Raw genomic sequence first — 11,365 nt, 5'->3', positions numbered from 1 at the left:
GTCCATATTGTCCAAGCCGGGGGAACCTCCTTGCAAATATCAGCACGCACGCATGTCAAAATGCCCTGCTAAAACACTACGGAATTTTGAACTACGCAGCAGCGCCGCACTTATACTAGTGGCCCCTACGTCAAATCGCTTATACACTTGATCCATCTAAGGGGTGGATAATGTTACAGTCAAGTGGATCGGGCAGAGAAGATGCCTCTCCATGAACAGCAGTGTAAATGACAGTATTGCTTTATGGGATGTTCTTTATGTTATTTTCCTGGTTCCCTTCGTATCACGGGACTTTCATGAGGAGCGGATCGTGGGTTTGATAGTATCGCTTTTGCTAGATTTATTCTGAGTATGCTCAGCCAATCTAGGATACTTGGCCTAAGGCTGAGATTCGGCAGTGTGTGGTGTACATAAATGAGCAACGTAATCAAACGCTGTCCTACGCTGTTGCTGGTGGTTGTGAGATGGAGCAGTTGTCCATCCGCCCACCATACCTGTACGGTATTCCAGGCGACTGATTCAAGCTTTCGGTAAAGCTAATCTCGTCTTGCCGCTCAGTCTCCTCGCCATTGTCGATCTCTGACTTTTGGCTCCTCCCAGGGAGGAAGTACGGGCTCCCTACGGTGGGCCTTCTAGGCGCCGTGTCCCCCAAAAGCCTGTCGTAGCCCGTCCCAAGGGGCTTTGTCTGGACGGGGTGAGGGTGTGTTCGAATGGCTGTAGTCCGGGTGACTAAAAGCACTCGAGGCCGTAGACGACCGCGAACGTGGGTGGAGGGGAGCCCCGCCATCCTATTCGGCGGGCTTCCCGTCACCTTGTTGCCGCCACAGACCATACGGCCCGTCGCAGTTCTTCCACAGCTTGATAGTACCATCCTCGGAAGCAGTAGCATAGAGCTTGTTGTCGGGCGAGTAGGCAATCGACCAGACAGGACCATGGTGGCCCTTGTGAATGTCTAGGAAACTCGTTAGTAAAGCAGCACACGGGGCAAGGATAATCCGATTACACGCACCAAACTCGCTGCCGTCGTCCCATCGGTAGACACGCGCCCACGTGGCGGGAATATCCTCGCCGACGATAAATCTCCGCTGCTTGGTGTCGATAGCGACGCTGGCAACCTTGTAGTCCAGCTTGACGCGCTTGAGCTCATCCATAGCACGGGCACCACCCCAAAAGTACACCGACTTGCCGGCGGCCACGGCCAGGACGGGCAGGCCCCCTCCAAGGTCGGACTGCTCCTGCAGCTCGGGGGCGGGGGCGTTGAACTCGCACGAGCCGATCTCGCCATCCAAAACCTCTTCCTTGATCACGCTACGGCTGGGCAAGTCGAACCAGCGCAGAGTGTTGCCGGACGATGTGACGAGGATGTTGGGGTCTCTGGTCCAGACAATGAACTTGATCGAGGCTGTGTGCACGCCGGCGCCGACCTCGAAGGCAGAATCGGCCTTGACGGTAATGCCATCGGTCGACGTCTTGGCATCCTCGGGGGCGGCATTGCCCGACTCGGACAAGTCGAAGATGCGCAACTTCTTCTCCAGGCCGCCCGTGGCGAGCAACTCGGAGTTGTCGGGAGGGTAGGCGACAGCTCGCACAATGTGGGCATGCGACAAGGTGAAGAGACACTCGCCGGTGTGGGTATCCCAGACCTTGGCAGTGAAATCGGCGGAGGCTGTGGCGGCGGCAGAAGCGTCAGGGCTCAATCTCGCCTGCCACACCGCGCCCTTGTGCCCTATAAAGGTGCCGATCCAGTCGCCGGTCTGGCCATCGCGGAGCATGGGGTTGTTGTCTGGGGGAGGGGGTGCCGGGTTGTCAGCAGCGGTCGCGGAAGAATTGCGCAGGGCGGGATGGAGGGATATGGAGGGTGGGGGTAGACAAACCTTTGCAGGCGGATATCATATAGTAGGCGCCATCTTTGCCCAGGGCAGAGAAGCCGATGTGTGGAACGGGCCGCGAATGACCATGGCAGGTCAAGGGCACACACTGTCGAGGTCCATCGGAAGCCATGGTGGCCAAGCAAGGGACGGGAAGTACGAGCGGAGGAGGACAGAGATTGAGATGAAAGGGAGAGTCGTGTCAGGTCGTAAGCATGCGCGAGACGGACTGAGTTTGTCTTCGTGGAAGCGTGAGCGTCGTGAGCAAGGGGAGGCGTAGCCGAGCAGAGATTCGTGGGCGTGGATGTGCCCGTGGTCGTGGTCGTGGTCGTGGTCGTGGTCGTTGCCGTGGTCCCGGTCGAGGACGTGGTGGGTTTGGGGATGCGGTGGGAGGTCGCGGAATCTGGGCCGAATTTCGTGAAGCCGCGCTCCGTCACGGGCTGGCCTCGAGGCTTGAGGATGGTACGGTAGACCCTGAATCCCGGTCGTTAGTGATGAAACAATGTGCGGGTCGCCCTCCAGACTTGAAATCCATCAGTCAGGGTGTGAGTGAGCACGGGCAGCGCATGGAGGGGCGGCAGGCAGGGCGGCAGGGCACTAAAACCAGACGCCAGCAGAGGGACCTTTCCGTACCTTGATTAGTGGCTCCCGAGGTCCTCGACGTTCCTAACTCCAGGCAGGCCCAGGCTCCTCTTGGCCTTGCCTGGTCAGTGGTCGGAGCTGGGAGCTGGGAGCTGGTCCGGGGAGCTGAGAGGTGTCCACGCGTGTGATGGTGGAGCTGATGGTGCTGGGGGGAGCAACGGTGACGATTGTTCGACTGGCTTCCACCCTGTTGGCCCGCGCAGTAACTCGTGGGTGGCATCCCGCTTTGAAATCGACCCTCGCGACCCAGAGTTCCCAGGGAATCCACGGGCCTCATGTAAACCATTCCGACCAGTCCTCATCATCACCTCCATCTTTCCCTCGACTACAGTTCCTCACCTCGCTACGTCTGATCCCACGGCGTGTTGGCCTCCGGATCCCGAGTGCTCAGGAACTACCCCGCCAAAGGTACACACACATACGACTGTCCGCCATACGTACACTACCAGACCGTCCGTCCGAAGCTGCACATAAACAGCCAGTACGCCCTCATCATGGCCGACTTCAAGCTGTCGGCCCAACTGACCGGCCACGAGAGCGATGTAAGTATACACAATCCCACGGTTTCTAACTGCCCCGCCCCCGTGGCATTCCCATCTGTCATCCGCCGTCGTCTAATACTGCTCCTGCTCCTGCTCCTTATAGATCCGTGACCTGGCTTTCCCCTCCCCCGAGCTCCTTGTCTCTGTATCGAGAGACCGCACAGTCCGATCGTGGAAGCGAACAGCAGCATCTCCGCCCGAGTACGACGACACCATAGCAAACCAGATTGATGCCTACCTCAACGCCCTGGCCTACCTCCCGCCCAGCGACGAGTTCCCCGACGGCCTCGTCGTTTCTGGAGGCAAGGACCCGTGTCTCGACGTCAGAAAGCCTTCCGCTGTGTCCTCCGAGAGTGCCGAGCGCCTCCTTCCCGGCCATTCCAACAACATCTGCGCCCTCGCCGCCGCCCCGAGTGGCAAGTATTTTGTGTCCGGAAGCTGGGACCACACGGCCAAAGTATGGAGCACCGCAACCTGGGAGAGTGAGGCCACCCTCGTCGGCCACGAGGGCTCTGTGTGGGATGTTCTGCCCCTAAGCGACAACGCCGTTGCGACCGCCTGCGCCGACAAGAGTATACGCATCTTCGACCTGCGGAACGTAGCTGGCGGCCAAGCCGAGGCGCGCTCTACCATTGCCACGCCCGATGTCGTCCGCGGTCTGTGCCGCGTGCCCGCCGGCCACCCGACGGGTGCTGAGCTCGCGAGCTCCCACAATGACGGCATAATCAGGTTATGGAAGCTCACCGGTGAGCCCGTGGCCGAGCTGCATGGACACGAGAGCTTCGTTTATCGTCTGGCAGCTCTGCCTTCGGGCGAGATTGTCAGTGCCGCCGAGGACAGGACCGTTCGCGTCTGGAGAGGAACCGAGTGCGTACAGACCATCACACATCCTGCCATTTCGGTTTGGGCCATTGCTGTATGTCCGCAGACGGGCGACATCGTATCCGGTACAAGTGATGGCGTTATTCGCATCTATACAAGAAGCCCAGACCGCGTGGCGAGCGCCGAGGTCCTCCAGCTGTTCGACGAGGCCGTCAAGTCTTCCTCGATACCGCAGCAGCAGATGGGCGATGTCAACAAGGAGAAGCTGCCCGGTCCCGAGTTCCTGACGTCGAAAGCAGGCACCAAAGAAGGACAGGTGCAAATGATAAAGGAGACCAACGGCTCTATCTCTGCCTACACTTGGTCCTCGGGGGCCCAGACGTGGGTTCATGTCGGCACCGTCGTGGATTCTGCTGCCAGCAGTGGGCGCAAGCAGCAGTACAATGGCAAGGAGTACGACTTTGTCTTTGACGTCGCCATTGAGGAGGGTCAACCGTCGCTGAAGCTGCCGTACAACCTATCCGAAAATCCCTACGACACGGCTACCAAGTTCATCAACGACAACGAGCTGTCACTCAACTACCTGGATCAAGTTGCACAGTTCATTGTGCAAAACACACAAGGTGCCACAATCGGCGAGGGCACCAGTTCAGGTGGGCCAGATCCTTACGGCACTGAGTCGAGATATCGACCAGGCGAGTCCGAAGTATCGGCGAGGGCCAAGGCGCTACCTCAGAAGGAGTATCTCACCATCACCGCGGCCAAGTATGAACGTAAGTCAAACTCGCTCCATTTACTGCCGTTGTGGAAGGACAAGTTATGCTAACATGGCACAGCTATCTTCAAGAAGATTCTGAGTGTCAACTCTGGTCTAGTTTCCGCCGGTCGCAAAGACCACTCCCTCAACCCCTCCGCCCAGTCGCTCCTCGACTCTTTACGACAGTCTCTGGAGGCCAACAAGCCCGTCACAGATGAAGATTCGCTAAGCATACTTGTCAAGATGTGTACGTCTTGGGACTACGCCGACCGTCTGGCTCCTCTGGATCTCCTTCGATGCGCAGCGACTTCACCACTTCTGGCAGCCAGTTCCAGCATCGGCAGTCCGATACAGACAGTGATTGCAGCGAGTCTGGAGGGATATCCTCAGGGCAGCCAACCTAACGAGAACTCAGTGATGATGGCCTTACGGACCATTGCCAATCTGTTTGCGACTAAGGAAGGACGACAAGTTGCTGCTAAACCGTCCGAGGCAAACAACGCTATCGAGTTCATCTGCAGAACCTTGGGTCTTTCTGGCGGTGAGGCTATTGGCAAATTCAACCGTAACCTCCTGATTGCTTTGAGCACCGTGGCCATCAACTATGCCGTTCTGGCTACGAAGGGCGGCGGCCTGCCTAAGGAGCTGCTCACCAAGCTGCTGGGTGCCACCGGCCATCTCGTGTCCAACCAGAAGGACAGCGAAGTCATGTTCCGTTCTCTCGTTGCTGCAGGCACTCTTGTCACCATCCTGGGCAAGAGTGATTCTGAGTCCCTCATCCCAGCCGTTGTGGCAGCAAAGGATCGAGCCATCGAGCCAAGAGTTAAGGAAGTAGCCGATGAATGCTTGGCCTTGCTTCGATGAGAAGTCATGTCGTGGTAACGAAAGCCAATAATTCCATCGGCCTTCATGGCTCATATCATATCATCGGTTTAGCGTCAGAAAGCGAAGAACGGGTTCTCGAGGAAGATGGGATAGAGGAACCCCCCAAGATAGATGAAATCATGATGAGATGAATGATACAACTGCATGATCTACAATATGGGATGCTCGGTGATTCATCCTGAACAGGTTGCACGGCACATTGTGACAGTGGTACGTAAGGATCTGACACCGGCTTATGTTAAACACGTCCTCATTACGGATGGCAAGTCACAGATTTCATGCTTACATGCCAATGACCGCGGCTCCTTCTCGACAAGCGTCTGTGGCAAATGTGACCAAGAACGGACAAAGACGCCCTGGCAGCTGGCCTCTTAGGGTTGGCCTGGCCTGCTCTGCCGCCCGGCGTTGTGACGTGGGACTTTATTGGCGCAAAGGACACATGTCAAGTTTCAAGATTGCCGAAGAATGCCGGCAGAAGGGATGGATGTCGTCAGGTCGCAGAACGGCGGGCGGTTGCTGCGACCGGATGTGTTCGTGGGCCGGTCAGTAGCTAGCAACTCCCGGAAGACCGGATTAGTGAGCTGGACTGAGAGTGCGAATTCGGCGTTTCTCCTATACGACGATTTCTGGACCTGGTCGGCTCCCTCGTGCTTCTGGAAACTGAAGGAAGGACTATGCCCTGGGTCCGTCACAGCGTGGACGACAGATTGTTATGAAATAAGCACGAGGGAGATCTGTGATGTTTTCCATTTTCTTCAGCATGAAAATATCTAATTTCGCTACGGGAACGCAAAGATCCCTGAGCAGAACTGGTATAATGGCGTATAAGATCTCATCAGATTCCATCTCCTCGCCCCCCTTTCCTATCTCAGAAAGCGGGAAAACCAGCTGGCCCGTTTTTCTTCTCGGCGCCGTGTATAAACAGACCGGACAGGGGCACTTTCAAATAGCCATCAACAAAAATCCAATAAATCCCGTTGGGAATACCCGCAAGAATCGCCACAAACGCCTGTCGAGATGCCAATGTACAGAGTGTTTAAAAAGGCCGATTATGTCACACTAACCCCCCACCACCCTTCCTTTCCAGTATCAACGGTCTTGCGCCAGCAGCATGTGCTCTGGGATCGTCTTAGGCGAGGAACCACAAAGCGCCGAGGAGCAGTGGTGTGTAGCCCAGCCACGATGAGCTAGAGCGGACGAGAGATGTTGCGCTCGACAGAGTTGCGTTCGCCGTGCTGCCGACGGCCTTGGTAGTGATGGTGTAGAGTTCGGCGAAGCCGAGCTCGGTGCTGTTGAGGCAGTTGGTCTCGTTGACCTCGGCCAGACGGCTGTCGCCGGGCTCGACGAAGATGATGTCGACACACTGTCAGCCAGTATGTTAGCTTGGCATTCTACTTTCTTCCTAGTGGACGCCTGATGCCCGGGGAGAGGGAGAATGGTGGCTTACCGAGAACAGCGCAGCACCATGCTGAGCAATCTCGACGACTTGGATGGTGGCGTTGTCACCAGCCTTGACCGTCAGGTTGGTGGGCAGCGGTACCTGGGGCAAGCACACTGTGCCGGGAAACGGGTTGTTGGATGGGCCAAGGAGTTGGAACGGCGGGACCATGGGCAGCGACATGTTCAATGGGCCGCCGTCCGGTCCGTCGGAGCCAATACCCAGGTTGACATAGAGGAATGCCGTCGAGTGACCCTGAAACCAACCCGGCTGGAAAGCGACTGCACCACCGGTTGTTGGCCAGTAGGTCCTGTTCGTCGTCAGGGGCATACCGCCACCTGTGTTGTCTTGTTAGCAAGACGTCCCTGTTTGCAGACGGCCGGCACAAGAGGGAACTCCAAGAGAGGACTTGAAGCTCTTCAGAAGAAATTGTTACTTACATGGATACATCCACTGCATGCCATAAGGGAAGGTCGAGTTCGATATCAGGTTGTCGCCTCTCCAGCCTGGGTATGTGATGATGGTGTGCGCGGCTGCCAGCGTGGACGCGGCTATAATCAAGAATAGAGAGGACATCATTTTGTCGGGTTTGTTGGTGTGGAGAAAAGGACGGCTTCCAAAGAATAAGACCAATATTCTCAGGTCGTGTTCAGTGTGCCTCTCACAGGCTCCTCGAACTCCTCTTGTGTCTAGTGTTGGTAGATTTCGTCGTTTCGACTCAACAGTCAGCCACCTCAGAGCGGTCCTATCGGGAACGAGCTCTTCGAGTATGTAAGAATCCGGATATGGTCACACAGGGATGACTTGGGTAGAGATGGCGCCAGCCAAGATTTGTAAAGATACTGTCCCACAGCTCAACGACAAAGGAGCCTTGAGTAGAGAGGCCAAAAGTGTAGCTTGTTTCCAAGACTATAGAATTACGACAGCAGAATTAAAGAGGACGGGAACAGGTCGCATGGCGAGATGCGCATTGGGTATTATTTGAGAGGGCTAGAGAGCTACCAACCAACCGCCGCCCTGCATGCATGGCCTTTTCGTGGCCCTCTGGCCAGATGGGACTCGCATGCTCGATATCAACGACTGGATAATCCCCGCTTCGCGATGGCCCAGGGTAATCAACGCGGGCGGCATTTCTGGCCGGGCTGGACCAGTGAGAAGGCCTGGTACATGTGCAAAGACCTGCACAAGATGGACCCGACCCTGGCATCCCCTTGTCGTCGATCTGGTGGAGCCAATCACCGGGCGCTTACCTGGCTGGGCGAGTCGCTGGCGAGAGGTGACATCGCGAGTGATTCGCTGGTATCTGGCCAATGGGCGGCGGGGACGGCTGGGGGCTACAGGGCAGGGATCGCTTGGCCCCCGGGCCCTCTGAATGGCGAGATCATGGCACACTGCAGGCACCTAAGCGCCGGCGAGAGCATTCGGGGCTGAAATCTGCCAATCCCATCCGGGCGACGAAGGATTTCGAAGAGTGGTGGCACCAGCATGCCGAGTCTTAGTTTGCGCAACGGCCCTTCGGTGGGGGCTATTTTTGGGCGCTTCTCCTGCATCAGCTGCACCCTTAGCGATGGTGCTTCCCCAAATCCAAGCAGCCTTGAAGATATGAAGCGTCGAACGACGATCTCAAGATTGATCCGCTTGTCTGCTATGGCGAACCTATCAGCGTGGCCTCGCGATGTGATGATCGAAGTTTGTTGGTGATGTAAGATGGCTGTAGCAGCGGAGCGCTTGTTTGTTACCGGCATGTTGTGGACTCAGGGTCCTGGCCAACAAGCTCAGATCATTGCCAGAATTGCCTGTGCCGCTTGAAATGGCACTTCAGGCTTTTAGTATGTCTTTTCCGGGGGCCGGGTACCTCGAAGGATCGCGACAGCCCACCGGGCTCTCCCGCAGATGTTCGCGACGCCTTCATCCCTCCCGATTCGTCCATCACTTGTCTCGACCGTACAGGAGCACTTGACAGACTATCTTAGAGGTTGGGCTTGGTTGCCGCACTTCGTGACTACTCAGACTGATGCCTCTGCAGGCGATCACCATAAGCAAACAATTGACAATTAGTGCAAAAAGCCTGTTTATGCTGTCAGCATTTGGTCTGGTCGAAAGGTACCACGAGGCGCTGAAATAGGCATTTGTCGGTTTGGTGGGGTTGCAACGACACACTGCGAAGTTGCCATTTTTATCCTCCAGATGCAGGCTCGCCCCATACTACGTATTACCACGCTCCTCACTCGGAGCTGCTGAAGATGCACGGAACTAAATATGGACTACGCGACGGGCCGACATCTTCAATAGCGTCACCGGTATTATGTAGGCCACTTGGAAATGAAGCAAGGTATCAAGGTAGGATTTGGTGATTGCGACAATATTGGAGCGCGATCTATGTAGGAGACGACCATGATTGGACTGTGGCAACCTTGAGGGCCTACCTACCTACATTGGCTATTGGGTTGCGCTGTTCAGTTGCGCTCGCAAACAGTAACCGACGACCCAATCTTACTGCACTCATCCTGCCTTTGGCAGTATACTATACCTGTAGTCTGAATGCATCTTAACATTCTGAATATATGGCAAGGTCTCGTTCACAGACAAATCATTCAAGTTGTACATTGAAGTGACTGGACAGCATGAATTGGTGGTAGTGATACCGCAACTAACACTAAATTTCCTCTCATGTCCATGCCTGTAATTGGCTCCAATATCCATCTTTGTAACACGGTTTATGGTGTATTGTTCTTCCGAGATATTGTTTGGTGTCTTCAATCCAGCTTGTATAACGTTTTAGCGAGGCTCGTGATGCTACAGTCAGTCTGTATCCAATGTGCAGGTGGCTGACGTCAAGTTCACCTCACACAACATAAGGGCCTTAGACGGGCTACAATCTTCGAATGTAGTCAGTAATTATAGCCATTAGCATCATGATATAGGCAGACATCGCTACTTAAAAGCCATGGGGTCGCAACGGTCCGCGGTGTTCCCATTGTTACAAGTCTGGCGGCGTATGCGGGAAATCATCGGCGCTTTGGAACAAAGCTTAATAGTGTGGAGTACCCTTGCACCGCGAATTCTATGACCACAAACCAGCCAGTTGCGCTTGAGTAATCATCTGCGGAGTCGACTCAAACATTAGTGAAGAGCTCTGCGTGCACTGCATTTGAGAGGGAGGGGCACTTGCTGTTGACTGAGAGGTAAAAAGCGTAGACCATCTTTGGGGGGAGTGGGAAGCTCGCCTTGGTCGCAGTAGTTGATCAAGGCGCGGTGAGTTTAGGGCTCCCATGCTTAGGGAATCTATGGTAGAAACAGTCATCCGCAGAAACACGGGCTATGGAACGGTCAGGCGATTCATCACCGAAAGGTGAGGAGGAATCCTGGACGTTTGTTACGAGCAAACGGCACCGCCAAACTGGGAAGAGGAAAGCCGTCCCATTGGCCAGTGCCACGGTCCCAGTCACGAAACCTTCACCACAGGCAAGGGCATCCACGCACCTTTCACTTCAAGAGATCCAGTTGGACCATGAGAAATTCTCTCGTCAATGGGCTGAGTCTGAATGCTGCCGCCGTCTGCAAGAGCTTCTGTCATCAAAAGAATGCTCGTCGCGTCCTACGAAGGCAATATGCCTGGGCCTCGGTTCTTTCGACCCAGAAGACGGATCATGGCAAATTCGCCGGCGAAGTCACGTTCAACTCGCCGCCTTTATTACAATTGTCAAGCGGCTGGAGGCATCCGATAAGATCAAGATACGCTGCATATTTCAGGAGCCCTGCTTCACCAACGCTGACAAGAAATTCCTCCAAACCCTCGGTTTCGAAGTTGTCGATTCTCCATCAGGCTTTGACGAGGTATCGGAGGATTCCATTTTATTTGGAGTACATCTGTACAGAGACATATACTCAGCCGCCATCGAGAAGGCCATACCAGCGATATTCATCGGGACTGGATATGACGTTTGGGAAGAGTAGGTAGCCCCCTGAACTGGTAAGGCGCGAACGATGCGCCTGGCCTTTACCCTCCTATAATTGTAGCCAGTGACTGACACACTATAGTTATGCAACTGCTGAAGCCTCTGAATGGGCCAAAATGCGGCAACTAGATGAGTGCTGCGACAAAGCAGTATTTCCTGACGACAAAGACTTCTACCCGATTTTCACAAGCACTACAATCCACTGGCGCCGGCCTGGGGAAAAGGACTTAGGCGGCTTGTCGAAAGCCGTTCAAGATATGTCCCTTGTTGGAGATTCTGGATGACTCCAAACGAACGCTGTGGGCAACTTCACTGAAAAGGTCGCATCTCTTTTACCAAGCTATCTCGGGGCACACGGCAGTTGGTTATTGGCAGACATGATTGCCGCATGAGGCTCTATACCAAGTGAAGTCGGCTTTCCCCCGAACGGTCTACGTAAGTCATCGATATTG

General features: G+C 55.2%; 4 protein-coding genes across 4 annotated transcripts; 2 read left to right on the top strand and 2 right to left on the bottom strand.

Annotated features, from left to right (window-relative positions):
• Window positions 1-788: 788 nt before the first annotated feature.
• On the bottom strand, window positions 789-2,001 carry JN550_003885 (uncharacterized protein; the record flags this gene model as incomplete). Its single annotated transcript, XM_049315339.1, has 3 exons — window positions 789-952; window positions 1,010-1,783; window positions 1,875-2,001. 3 exons carry the CDS (start codon window positions 1,999-2,001, stop codon window positions 789-791), a joined length of 1,065 nt encoding a protein of 354 aa, XP_049173907.1.
• Window positions 2,002-3,004: 1,003 nt separating this feature from the next.
• On the top strand, window positions 3,005-5,495 carry JN550_003884 (uncharacterized protein; the record flags this gene model as incomplete). The annotated part of the gene is made up of 3 exons (XM_049315338.1): window positions 3,005-3,052; window positions 3,156-4,647; window positions 4,711-5,495. 3 exons carry the CDS (start codon window positions 3,005-3,007, stop codon window positions 5,493-5,495), a joined length of 2,325 nt encoding a protein of 774 aa, XP_049173906.1.
• Window positions 5,496-6,645: 1,150 nt separating this feature from the next.
• JN550_003883 (uncharacterized protein) lies at window positions 6,646-7,533 on the bottom strand (the record flags this gene model as incomplete). Its single annotated transcript, XM_049315337.1, has 3 exons — window positions 6,646-6,879; window positions 6,964-7,292; window positions 7,395-7,533. The coding sequence occupies 3 exons, from the start codon at window positions 7,531-7,533 to the stop codon at window positions 6,646-6,648; spliced, it is 702 nt and encodes a 233-aa protein (XP_049173905.1).
• Window positions 7,534-10,275: 2,742 nt separating this feature from the next.
• On the top strand, window positions 10,276-10,911 carry JN550_003882 (uncharacterized protein; the record flags this gene model as incomplete). Its single annotated transcript, XM_049315336.1, has 1 exon — window positions 10,276-10,911. One exon carries the CDS (start codon window positions 10,276-10,278, stop codon window positions 10,909-10,911), a length of 636 nt encoding a protein of 211 aa, XP_049173904.1.
• Window positions 10,912-11,365: the final 454 nt, after the last annotated feature.

This window comes from Neoarthrinium moseri, assembly GCF_022829205.1.
Source record: "Neoarthrinium moseri strain CBS 164.80 chromosome Unknown scaffold10_Wmoseri_CBS_16480, whole genome shotgun sequence".
NCBI lineage: Eukaryota > Fungi > Ascomycota > Sordariomycetes > Amphisphaeriales > Apiosporaceae > Neoarthrinium > Neoarthrinium moseri.
Note: the sequence above shows the minus strand (reverse complement) of the source record. Positions and strands in the feature narration are given on the sequence as shown.